The following is a 13,979-nucleotide window of genomic DNA, read 5'->3' as shown; positions in this document are numbered from 1 at the left end:
ATTCATTATTGTAATTATTATTGTTTATATTTATTGTTTATATTTATTGCTTACCTGTATTAGTTTTGTTGTGATATTTTTACTTTATATTAAATTAAATTAAAAAGTTATAACAATAATTACATAAATAATTCTAAAAAAATAACAACAATAGTATAAAAAATTTGCATTTTTATTAAACTATTTTATTTACAACAGGTCAAATATTTAACATATTCTTATTCGTATTTTGTAATTAAATAAATTAACATTTAAATCTTAGATTCCTCGAACCATCCACCTTTTGCTTTTATTATAGCCTTACGTATGCATAGCATTCGTTCTAATAAACCATTAATCACTTCAAGTGATATAGAGTTCCATTCCTGTTGTAAAATGTCCCATAACTGACTTCGATTCAAATATCAGAGCATCGTTTGCAAGAACAAACAAATTTTAGATGAAATGTGACATCTATGAGATATTGTTTTAATTATATTCATAATAAGTTCCTTGTAGTAACAATAATTACAATAATAAATAAGAATATTTGTTTTATAATCAATATTATTTATTTGAAAATATAGAAAACATTAAAATTAAAAAGTTCTTTGGTCGAAGATGTATAGACCAAAGGACCGCAAATGTGGAATGCTTAAAAATCGAGAAAAGTACACATGTTTTTCAAAATTCTATAACTTCGTCAAAAAAAAATCAAATCGATTTGAAATTTTGAGGACTTACATAGAACTGTTCAAATAACTATTTTCTATTAAGAGAAAGTACAAAAATTTTTTTTTGCAAGTTTGGCAAGTGTTCAAACTTAACAACTTTTTTCACCATAGAAACAACTCATGATGAAAAGCTGGATTCAGTTCGCAAAAAACAAAGTATTGCAATTTGATCATATGTAACTAACAGTAGAGGGTTCACCTTAGAACATATCAAATTTTCATGCCATTTGAATGATTTTTCGCAGTTCTATGAACATTTGAATTTAGAACTTTTTTTTGTAGATTTCAAAATTTTCGCAAACTTTTGACCGGTAGTGTATATATATATATATATATATATATATATATATATATATATATATATATATATATATATATAAAATACAGAAATTGTAAGTACTTTTGTATTAATAAAAGCATGAAAACTCTTTTCATAAAATGTCTTTGGTAAAGAATAGGTGTAGAAATATTCTATTTTGGGACTTCAAGGCTGAAAACATACCTATGAATTATAATTAGATTTATATTTCTAAGGAGTTATTTTTAGAATCTTTCCCTCTTTCCCTTCCATAATAGGATTAAATGATTTTCCTTAATGCGTAGGGTTACAAGGTATGCGACGATTGAGCCTTTTCACCTCATTTTCTGTTAGTACTTAATGCTGGAGCGATTGTTTTTGCGTGTCTCTTGCTGTATGATGTGTTCTATGTAAGTTGTGCCGGAACCATCCGGAGTTTTGTCCACCCCTTGCCTTGTGTAGAGTGGATATGAAATGTTATAGCCACCAGTCTACCCGTAAATAAAACTAATGAAGGAATAATTGGTTCACGACTGAATTATTTGAGCTAAACATAACCAATGATAACAGGAATGTAGCCCTGTTATTACATATATATACAGGGTGTCTCAGTTAAGCGTTTCAGAACTTCTAAGAGGGGTAGGGGGCATCCTGACGACTCGAAATCATATAGCAATGTGGGGTCGGAAATGCTTTCCTGAAGCGGTGACGTACACAGAAGCACCATAAAGAAAAGAGACCGTAAGTGAAAAATCGCTTTAATAATACATTGAAAAAAGCATAAGGCACATGGGTCAAAGTAAGTGTTCGAAGTTTCTGCCACAGGCTACAATGCACACCTCACATCTCCGGTGCATGGACTTCCGAACATTCTGCAATACTCCAGGCACATCTCGAATTTCTCCGGCAGCTACTGTGATTCTTGCAACCAGCTCCTCAGCATTGTCAACAGGGGTGTCATAAACCAGTGTTTTCATATGACCCCAGAAATAAAAATCAAGACATGATAGGTCGGGTGACTGAGGAGGCCAACGCACTGGAAAGCTCGGACGGAACTTTCGAACAACGCCATCTACCGCGTCAGGAAAGCATTTCCGACCCCGCATTGCTGTATGACTTCGAGTCGTCAAGATGCCTCCTACCCCTCTTAGAAGTTTATATGAAAGATTTAAATATTTACTTTTTTTCTTCATAAAAGAAATTTCTGTTAAAAGAGAATCAATCCGATGACTGACAATTGTCAAAACAAATCGTCATAAAAACTACAATTACTTTGAAATATAATAACAAAAATATTACAACCCATTAGGTGTCTGGTTTCAAACCGGTATCAAAATAATTGTCACAGTAAAGGGAATGTATCTCTTTCTAACGTTAATTTCCTTTGGGATTTACGTAATGATGCTAAAGGTAAAAAGTAACTTTTCGTTACGCAATCTCCATTTTTTTCATTTTATTTTTCTTATAATGCTTCCTTTTCTGATTTTGCCATTATTATTATTTCTAATATTTCTACCTGAGTTCAAAACTAAAACTTAACTCTTCTACGCAAAGAAACATCCGGAACTCTTTCATTATGCTTTTAAATTTTTTCTTTTTTAGATTCTTTTGAATAACTTTCTTTGGAATTTTTATAAATTTCTTCGATTTTTATAAATTGTGCTTTTTTTTTAATTTTTCAGAAACTTTACAGTTTAGGGTAACTTATACAAATTTCTTACCTTTTAGCTAAGAAAAGGAAGAAAAAAAGAGATAGAGAAAAAACAGATTTCTACTCACTCCTTCTTTTTCTTTTTCTGAATTTTGCTTTTTTATTGCTTTCTTCTTATGTTTTTTCTTCCTCTTTAATTCTTCCATTCTTTTTATTGATTAAATTTTCTTTTTAAAAAGGAAAGAGGAAATGGTGAAAAATGAAGTGAAATTTTAAACATTCTTTTTAGAGATGAATATTTTTTTTCTTCTTTTGACTTTTAAAAATTTCTTTTTTGCGTTCTTTTTAAATTTTATTTAAGATAATGCCCTCCGAGAACTTTTTCTAAATTTTGGTTAAAATTTTTTAAATTATCTCAAAAAATTAATAAGTTTTAAAATTTCACAATTTTGGGCTTTTAAGCTTACAAACTCTAGCCTTTCACCCTTTTTATCGTTTTAATTTATTGTTTTTTACCCTTTCTTTTTGGAATTTTCTCCCTTGTCCCTCAAAAAAAAAATTTTAAATTCTAAGGCATTTTCTTTTTCTTAAAACTTTTTCACACTCGCTACTTTATTTAATTTAGGATTCTGACTTTTTTACAGGAGTTCAACATAAGCACAGGCATTATTTGAGTGCAAACACTTTTTTAGATATTGCAAAGAACTTTCATAATTTTATTTTCTTTATTAAAATTTTAAGAAAAAAAGATACATAGGATTCTGAATTTTTTGCTGGAGTTCAACATAAGCACAGACATTATTTAAATACGAACACTTTTTTAGACACTGCAAAAAACTTTTATAATTTATTTTCTTTAGAACTGAAATTCGAAGGAAAAAGGATACTATGACGACTTGAGCACACTTTAAAAGTCGTATAGTACATGTTATGATCTGTACGACTTTCATAGTAATTTTTTTAATACTTTTATTGTAAAGTTCATGTTAATGATTTGAATTAACGACTTGAAATAACTTCTAATAAGCAATCAAATATACTCTATTTAATACCATACTAGCTTAAAAAATTTTAAAATCAGAAAGTATTCTTTTTTAATTTTTTAAAAAAATAACTTACTTTTTATTAAACAAAATTTATTTTGGCCTAAAATTAGTTTCAAATATTTATCAGTAATCAAGTGCTAGTATAATTTAAGAGCTTGCTATATTAAAACCACTAATAACCAAGCTTTTATTTATAGATTTATTAAAATTCGAGAAATCAAGGCTAAAAAACTTGAATTAAGAACAAAAAACAAAAGATTAAAAACATACATTTAAAAACAAAACCTTTAATAAATAACTTTAAGCAAATTACTTAAGTATGCAGACAATTCCAGTTAAGATGATTTACTTTTTGTGAGTGGGCTTCTGTATTTTTGCTGCAACTTCGAAAGGTTTTCTAGCATTATCTTATATTTGGTGACAAATTGCTCAGAATAAAACAGTTCAGAACGCGTACTTAAATATAAAGAAATATTTTTTTAAGCTTAATTTTGCAATTATACAAAGGAATATTTTTTGCTTAATTTTTATTTTTTAAAAAGGAATTTTTTACTTAATTTTTATTTTTTAAAAAGGAATTTTTAACTTAATTTTTATTTTCTAATACTGTTTTTTGTTTTTACTTAAACACAAAAATATATTGTAAAAGAATATTTTTTGGAGTAAAGTATTCCTTTTATTTAGTTTTGTTAAGGGCGTTTAAAATAAAAGCGTTAGAAATTAGATAAACTTTGCTCATGTACTGAATATTTATAATGACAGATACCTCTCTTAGTATTAATTTATAATTTTGAAACTCGGTCAGATATTATACATTAATTATATATGAGATAAATTAGTGGACGCTAAAACTTTTACATTTTTATTTCACTGTTATTTCAAAGCAATTTCTTAAAAATGATCAAAGTTGACACAAAATACATATTGTCATTTTTGGTGTAACTTTCAACTCGTATCTTTCAATATTCATTGCCCACATTTTATTAGACGTGTAATAAACATTGCACTTGTACAAAATTTAGACTGTTGCCATGAAACACTTTTAGTTTGTTAATATGGCTTCAATCATTTGTAAACCATCTAAAAATCAAAATGTTGCTGGTATTTTGTCACAAAATTCACTGTGAAATTGTTCTTCTTCCCCCTTTAAACTGGCAAAATGTGTTACTTTGTAGGACAATCAGGCAATATGCGGTTTTTAAAGTATTAGTTGCTTTTTCTATAAGTACGTTATGTATTTAAAAAAAACATACTAAGTTTCTCGAAACATTAAAACTAGCTACGTTCTTTCAAAATCTGTTAATTAATATTTTAGGAAAGATCACTTCTTATATCGGAAGTATAATCATTCCATGAAAGTTATTTAATATCAGTTTTTGTCAAATTTCAAAACAAATTCATATTTTCGAGTGAATTTTGTATTATTTTAAGTACATTTTTTTTTTAATATTATGTCCTTAAGACATTGTGAAACCTCAAAACAGGATCTCCCAAGCACTGCAATTAAATTACTCAACAAAAACTACGAAATTATTTTCTCTATTAAGTATTATTTCGTAGTTTAAACTTGAGACGCACTGGAACATTGGTCAAATTAGTTAAATTAGAAATTTTGTAAAGTTCATCTGTGTTGTCGATGGAAGTTAGATGATACTTTCTGAGAATGGCAGAGCAAACAGTTTTCATTTCCAAGAGAGTAAATTTTTGACCTGGAAACAACAAAATAAAATTTTTACACAAGCACTATGAAACGTTTACTATTAGTATAGAGTTTTATCTAAAAATAACATCCACTAAATCTATATAAGCATAGCAAAATGTATATACGTATGTGTCTATATATATGTACCATATACCAATCCATTATTCGCAACCGATCCGCACCAAATTTAGTGTATATGTTACTGTGAATGACCGAAATTGGTGGTTCTTGACTTCTACCGGTGAATGTTGACAATCACATAGTCGCTTTGGTAATTTCCGAAATATAAAATGGACCCAGTTAAGTGCCCTTGCTCGGTATGTATTTGCCCAGTATTATTTCAATGTTCCTTTAAGGTCATGTGCCATTGAACAGTATGCATTTAATCGGTACTCCGAGCACTGATGTTTCTCCTAATATATCCTCAGCAGATATTAAGATATCGAATAAATATAATATTATCAACGAAAAAATTAATATCCAATCGGATATAACAAATATTTCGGTCATTCACCAAAGCGACTATGTGATTGGTTGACATTCTCTTGATTTCGGTCATTCACCAAAGCGACTATATGATTGGCTGACATTCTCTTGATTTCGGTCATTCACCAAAGCGACTATGTGATTGGCTGACATTCTCTTGATTTCGGTCATTCACCAAAGCGACTATGTGATTGGTTGACATTCTCTTGATTTCGGTCATTCACCAAAGCGACTATGTGATTGGCTGACATTCTCTTGATTTCGGTCATTCACCAAAGCGACTGTGTGATTGGCTGAAATTCTCTTGATTTCGGTCATTCACGGTAACATATACATACGTTCAAAAACGCGGTGCCCCGAACTGTCTGCTTTGAGACTCCCTCTGAGGTTCACGTTGCGGCGGTGCCCTGGCCCTGTAATCTCACCTTTACTTGGTGATGCAAAAAAAAGAACTTTTACTTCAACTTGCAGGAGTCACGTAAAACCAGTTTTTCTACAAGCAACCGACGATATCCACTTTTTAGCTCGTGGCACGGTCGGTGAAGCATGGCTGTACAATGATCCTAATTTCATTTTTAACTTTCTGTATTTATTTGTAATTAATTATGTTTAAATTAAATTTATTCTTCAAACTTTAATTGGTAATTTGCTTTAATGCTTATAAAAACTCAATTTACCAAATTGGTGACCCTTTTTTCGAACACGCGTTCAACATCAACTCAGGATATGGCGTTTCAACAATTTCAGTAAGTTTATTTTTTAAATTGGTTTCCGCTAGGAGTATCACGCGGTAACTTTTATTTTCTTGTGTGGCTTTTTTTAAATTTCTTATTACCGTCTAATTTAATAGTTATTTTTACTTCTCATTAAACATGGCATTTTTGTTATAGCAATGTTCGCGTTTATCAATATTTACATTATTTTTAATAATAATCCATAATCAAATTTGTTAACTAAATTCACGACTTATTTGAGAATTTTCTTTCAATTTGTTTAAACATTCCGCAATGCCTAACGAAACTCTAGACGAAAATCAAATTGCTCACGTGGCAGTCAAACCACCTCCGTTTTGGAAATCAAATCCCGCCTTGTGGTTTGTCCGGCTAGAAGCACAATTCACTTTGGCTAAAATTTCCACCGATGATACAAAGTTTAATTACGTACTTGCAGCTGTCGACTCAGATGTTTTAAGCTCGATTAGCGATATTGTTTTAAAACCTCCTAACACTGAGAAATACGAAGCTATCAAAAAACGATTAATTGAGCTGCATTCCGAGAGTGAGGAATCAAAAATTCGGACCCTTCTTCAAGGGCTGGAATTAGGTGACCAGCGACCTTCCCAATTATTAACACGAATGAGAGCACTCGCAGGTGATAATGTGGGCACTCCTCTCTTAAAATCTTTGTGGCTTGGTAGACTCCCTAACAACGTACAAACTATTTTGGCAGCCCTCAATGATGAATTAGACCAGCTAGCTTCAGTTGCTGACAAAATCAATGATCTCACCTCGTATCAACACGTAAACACTGTCGCCGCTGATAAAACGTCTGCACTCGAATTGCAAGTCGCTCAACTCACTAAACAAGCAAGCGAACTCACTTCTTATGTGAAACAGTCTCGAAACCCGAACAGAGAAAGAAAGAATTCTCAACATCGCAGCAATTCTAGAGCTCGCAGAAAATATAAAGAACCTGAAAACGGATATTGTTTTTATCATACAAATTTTGGTAATCGCGCTAAAAAATGTAATTCTCCATGCAATTACTCGGAAAACTAAACAGGCGATCGCACGAAGGCCATACCGATCGCCACATTAATCGTATTTTATTGGCCGATCAAAAAAGTAACCTTAATTTGCTTATTGATACTGGCGCTGATTTGTCTGTCTTGCCAAAGCGTTATGCATCTGATACTAAAGTTTCTGATGATTTAGAATTATTCGCAACAAACGGTACTAAAATTTTAACATACGGAACAAAAATTTTAACTTTAGATTTTAACCTTCGTAGGCCATTCACTTGGCGTTTTGTTGTTGCCGATGTTAAACAGCCAATTATTGGTGTCGATTTTCTGAGACATTTCGATTTATTAGTTGATGTAAAAAATAGCCGATTAATCGATAATCTAACTAAACTAACATCACGTGGAAAGATTGCTAATATTGATTTTCCAAGTAGTTTAACTATTCACTTAGGAGACTCAAAATTTGATAGGGTATTGTCCCGCTTTCCGGAATTGACAAACCCATCTCATGCAAATCCTACGCCTACTCCTTCGACCGTTTACCATTTTTTAGAAACTACAGGACCGCCTGTATTTTCAAAGTCAAGGCGTTTATCGCCCGAAATTATGAAAGCGACCAGGGAAGAATTTGATTTTCTTCTAACTCAAGGGATTATAAGACCATCAAAAAGCCCTTGGGCTAGCCCACTACACGTAGTTAGGAAGTCGAATGGTAATTGGCGTCCCTGCGGAGATTACCGAAAACTTAATTCCATAACAGTTCCTGACAGATACCCAGTTCCACATATTCAGGACTGCACTCAATTATTTTACGGTAAGAAGATTTTTTCAACTGTTGATCTCACGAGAGCGTATCATCAAATTCCGGTGAATCCTCCGGATATTCCCAAAACAGCAGTCACCACTCCATTCGGACTATTCGAATACGTTTACATGCCTTTCGGTTTAAAAAACTCTGGTCAAACTTTCCAAAGGTTTATGCACCAAGTTTTAACAGGCTTAGACTTTTGCATACCATACTTTGACGACGTGTTCATAGCTTCAGCTAATGAAGACGAACACATCCAACATCTTCAAGAAATATTTACCCGTTTTTCTCAGTACGGCCTTAAACTTAACCCATCAAAGTGCGTGTTGGGAAAATCATCCGTTAAATTTCTCGGTTGTCTGATTTCTTCAGATGGTGTTCAACCTTTACCTGAAAAAGTACAAGCCATAGTTGATTTTTCCAAACCTGAGACAGTTGTCCAACTTAAACGTTTTCTAGCTATGAAAAATTTTTATCGCCGTTTTTTAAAAAATGCCGCAGCCACACAAGCTCCTCTAACTGAATATTTGAGAGATTCGAAGAAAAACGACAAACGCTTGATCCAGTGGACAGGCGCAGCAATTTCGGCATTTGAAAAATGCAAACAAGAATTAGCTAATTTTGCTATTCTTAGTTATCAAACACCTAATCAGCAACTTTCGTTAATGGTAGATGCTTCCGATACCTCTATTGGCGCTGTTTTAAATACTGATACTCCTAGTGGACCAAAGCCCCTCGGTTTCTTTTCCCGTAAACTTTCATTAACTGAAAAAAATACAGTACCTATGATCGCGAATTACTTGCCATGTATGCAGCTATTAAACACTTTCGCCATAATCTTGAAGCGCAAAATTTCATAACATTTACCGACCATCGTCCCTTAATTTATTCCTTTAAAAAAAATTCAGATTCATGCTCACCGCGCCAGCTTCGACAATTAGATTTTATAGCCCAATTCAGTACTGAAATTCGCCATGTTTCTGGAAGTGATAATGTAGTAGCCGACACACTCTCACGATTAAACTCTATAAAGCTTCCACCAATTGATTTTCTTAAAATCGCTGATGCCCAAAGAGCTGATGAGGAACTAAAGAAACTACTCACTGAATGCGAAAACTCTACAATGACTTTGAAGTTGCAAACTATGAAATTGGACGGCCCATACCCCTTATATTGTGACACCAGCAATGACAGAGTTCGTCCATACGTGCCAAAAGAATTTCGAAAAAGTATTTTTATGTCTCTTCACAATTTGACACATCCTGGAATCCGTGCTTCGAAGAAGCTTGTTCTTTCTCGATTTGTATGGCCATCCATAGCCAAAGATGTTGTAGAATGGTCTCGCTCCTGCGTCAGCTGTCAGAAAAACAAAGTGATCCGACACACACGGTCTCCTCTGCAATCATTCGAGTTACCATCTCGACGGTTCGATCATATCCACATCGACCTTGTCGGACCGCTCCCTCCTTCTGATGGATACCAGTATCTCTTGACGTGCATTGACAGATTCTCAAGGTGGCCTGAAGCTATCCCCATCCCAGAGATTACTGCCGAAACGGTAGCCCGAGCACTCGTGAACAACTGGTTTTCTAGGTTCGGCATTCCTTCTGTAATCACAACAGACCAAGGCCGTCAATTCGAGAGTAGCCTTTTTCTTCAACTGTCTCGAATGATCGGAGCAGCTAGAGTGCGTACAACACCATACCATCCTTCTAGCAATGGTCTCGTCGAATGCTTTCACAGAGCTCTAAAACAAGGTCTCAAATGCCACCCCAATATAAAATGGACTGAATCCCTTCCCATTGTACTTCTTGGACTAATATCTGCCGTAAAAGAGGACCTGGGGTGCACCAGTGCTGAACTCGTCTATGGAACCCCCCTACGACTACCAGCGGAGTTCTTCGATCCGTCAACTTCAAATGTTGATCCACACGAGTTCCTTCAAAAACTTCGAACCTGCATGTCAGAACTGAAACCAATTCCAACTTCATCACATGCAAACGTAAAAGTTTTCATCCACCCAACTCTTGAATCATGCTCTCATGTGTTTGTGAGACGTGACAGTGTAAAGAAACCTCTTCAAGCTCCTTATGATGGACCATATAGAGTACTCAGTCGTTCAGAAAAAAAACTTTTTGTCTGGACCTTTCTGGAAAAGCTTCAGTGATCAGTGTTGACCGTCTAAAACCGGCTTTCCTCCTCAAAGACATTGAGCGAACTGTGATATCAAAATTACCTCATGCTGCGATAACTCCAACGACCACACAATTTACTGAACCTCCGCAGATAACGACACGATCTGGCCGGAGAGTTCGATTTAATCCCAAATACTTGTAGTATTTGCTGGAGGGGGAGTACTGCGGCGGTGCCCTGGCCCTGTAATCTCACCTTTACTTGGTGATGCAAAAAAAAGAACTTTTACTTCAACTTGCAAGAGTCACGTAAAACCAGTTTTTCCACAAGCAACCGACGATATCCACATTTTAGCTCGTGGCACGGTCGGTGAAGCATGGCTGTACAATGATCCTAATTTCATTTTTAACTTTCTGTATTTATTTGTAATTAATTATGTTTAAATTAAATTTATTCTTCAAACTTTAATTGGTAATTTGCTTTAATGCTTTTAAAAAACTCAATTTACCAAAACGTGCTACCTCCCAAAGAAAGAATTTTCCATAGGATTTGACAAAGATTTTATAATATGAATGAATTTCTATCTTGCCGCTCAAATAAATCAAAAATTAGTGTTGTCGCAAGTTTTTATGAATTATAACCACAAGCTTCTTATATTGATATTTAAGCCTTTCAAAGATTTGATATTTAAGCTTTTCACCATAAATTTAAATAATGGAAACTCAACAAAAACTAATAAAATGAAATTGAAGTAATCTCATGAGAAAAGTAATAAGCCATGGTAAATTTTGAATAACATAGGTTAAATTATACTGCATGCGCAGTTAATCTTTCTTTTGGATACCCAAGTCAAAATTTTCGATGTTTTCCATTGATGGACCAAAATACTCCTGATGGTAACCATCAGTGATTCCATCATTAATCATTATAATTTTGATGATAACCATCACCCCAATGTAGAAATTCGGACTGATTTATGATGGTCCAACATAAGAATAGCAAATAGCTGACATCTTTGAAATAGATGTTCCTGTTACGTTATATAAATTGTAAAACAATTGTTGCTGTCGCAGATCAATCCCTTTTGGCTAGATGTCTCAAATAACAATCTCGAACCGGCATCATAGCCCTTTTGCAACCTTAATCGGACCAACGGATGACTTTTCCTGTCACGGTAAACTGCTTCCACTGAGTGGACACCACATTTTTGAAACCACGAGGTCTCTCTATAACAAGTAGCCTGTGATTGACCCGCCTCTATTCTTCCCACTATACACCATCTAGTTGTATCGTTTAGACAATGACAATCAAAGATTCTAACGATAGGTAAACAAAGAAATTTAAAAACAAGGATTGGCTAAGCTGCGATGTTTCAAAACGTCCTTACGCTAAAAGCTTAGGTGAGCAAATAAGGTACTTTTAAACAAACGATTACAGCCCCACTGCCATGCGACGTAACAGGCCACTGCGCGGTTGAGTTGTCCGCAAAGAGTTTAGCTATCATCGGATACCTTATTTGCGTATATTCGTTGCTTATTTTTTTTTTAAGTGTTCTACCATTTGATTGTTTTCATCAATGTACAATTTTAACTAAAATGATTCGCATTTTTACATCACTTGACTTCTAGGTGAGGAGAAATACAGTTGAAACAAGATAAACTTTAAGCTGCAGTCCTTCTCGTGATTTTTAATAACATATTCATTGTTCATTATAAAATGCATACTTAGAATGAATTTTTTTAAACCTCATAAATAGAATCTTATCATGTCTCTAATATTTTTAGTATTCTTTATACTTCCTTACCTATGCAGTTCCTCGGTCCAGCAGAAAATGGTAGATAAGCAAAAGGATGTCTCCCGATGCAGTTTTCAGGAAAAAATCTCGAAGGATCAAACTTTTCAGGATTAGGATAGTAACGTGGATCTCTATGTATTACATAGTTAAAAATTACAACGATGCTTCCTTTCTGAATTGTGTAGTCAACTAAAAAGTAAGCGTAGCCGATACAATGGCAAAGATTATTACAAATCGTAAAACTAACATACAATTGGGATAATTTAAATAAATAAATGCATTCTATAACATTTCCGGTCATGGTTTGTTACTCAATTCTTAATCTTTATGATGTGCTCTATTACCCCTTAAAGTTTTTGTCAATATTTATTTTACACCCAGTATCAGGAATTTTTTTAAATCAAAATGTGTATTTTTCTAAATTTAATAACTAAAACAAATAAAATGTTTGCTAGATAACTGACTTAAATATATGAATGTTCCGATTGAAACAGTGGTTCCCAATTTCTTTAGCCTATGGAACAACAAAAGATCACCCTTCTCTTAGTAGAAACCTGACTTCATAAATTATGTTTGTTAACAATTAAGAACATCTTAACTAAAAGTATACAACAAATTATTTTTAAAATTTTTAATACGAAAAATGAATTTTTTTTTAGTGTTTTCAATAATAATTTTAAAATTGAATTTTATGTCTAACAGTTTAGTGCGTATGACAGGAGTGGCATCTTGCCAAGTTCTGATTTAGTGTTTTTGACATATGCAAATGTTAAAACTGAATTATAGTTTTCGTTGAAAGGAAAACTTAAAATAGGTGTTATAAGCATTAAGAATGATTATCAGAAAATTTAAATTGTAAAGTTCGATGAGAAATATTTTCATTTTATAACCGTCGTTGAACAGCCGACCCAATCTTGGGTTTACGACTACTAACGTTCAACTCCGTAGCCATGTAATTTTGAACCCAATCCAGAAGACAAGTATTGGGAGAAATTTGCCTTCGTGAAGGATTTTTCTTATTTGCGTTACATGGGGAGAAAAACCAAGAGAACCTCTCACGGTTAGCCTGACGGCAAGGGGTCTCTAACCCACGATCCGTCTGCTACTGAGAATATTTAACGTCAGTACTGTGGTCAGTGCGAGAATTCGTAACGATTAGCCATCACTGCGATTCGAACCCGGCTCACCTCATCGGAAGCGAGCGAGCCACCACCTTTAGCTACCACGGCTCAAGTGCGAAAAATTATTGCAATTTTTAATAAGTCCATATTCTTTTCGTCAATTTAATGTACTGTTGGTTGAATAAGCATAAATTTTTTAAATTTCGCTACTTTTCTCTACTTTCATGTTACTTAATTACGTTCTCAGAAATAACCGAAATGTTAAACAAATAATAGATGATTGATTAGATATAAATATAAACACAGTCTACAAAACTCTTAACGGGTTAAAAAAATGTTCTAACTTGCAGAACCTTTGTGAATCTTCCACGGATCCCTAGGATTCCATGAGCACCTTTAGGGAACCATAGGACTTAATAAGATATGTTCTAAGAAACTTGGGACAGTTTGCATTTTTTTTCACGTTGTTTACTGAGGGAAAA

The 13,979-nt window shown here is 33.5% G+C and overlaps 2 protein-coding genes across 2 annotated transcripts in view; one reads left to right on the top strand and one right to left on the bottom strand.

Annotated features, from left to right (window-relative positions):
* Nucleotides 1-4,549: 4,549 nt before the first annotated feature.
* LOC107447206 (cytochrome P450 4V2) overlaps nucleotides 4,550-13,979 on the bottom strand; it is a 46,446-nt gene continuing 37,016 nt past the window's right edge. The window contains exons 11-12 of the mRNA XM_087168011.1: nucleotides 12,386-12,565; nucleotides 4,550-5,417 (exon numbers count right to left, since the gene is read on the bottom strand). Coding sequence (XP_087024137.1) covers nucleotides 5,251-5,417; nucleotides 12,386-12,565 — 347 coding nt within the window. The 3' untranslated portion in view covers nucleotides 4,550-5,250. The remainder of the gene's footprint in view (nucleotides 5,418-12,385; nucleotides 12,566-13,979) is intronic.
* On the top strand, nucleotides 6,821-7,815 carry LOC147807224 (uncharacterized). Its single transcript, XM_087168012.1, has one exon. The coding sequence runs from the start codon at nucleotides 6,904-6,906 to the stop codon at nucleotides 7,672-7,674; it is 771 nt and encodes a 256-aa protein (XP_087024138.1). The 5' UTR covers nucleotides 6,821-6,903; the 3' UTR covers nucleotides 7,675-7,815.

Source organism: Parasteatoda tepidariorum, chromosome 7, assembly GCF_982258835.1.
Source record: "Parasteatoda tepidariorum strain Cologne lab strain chromosome 7, Ptep-v5.0, whole genome shotgun sequence".
Lineage (NCBI taxonomy): Eukaryota > Metazoa > Arthropoda > Arachnida > Araneae > Theridiidae > Parasteatoda > Parasteatoda tepidariorum.
This window is presented reverse-complemented; position numbering and strand designations above follow the sequence as displayed.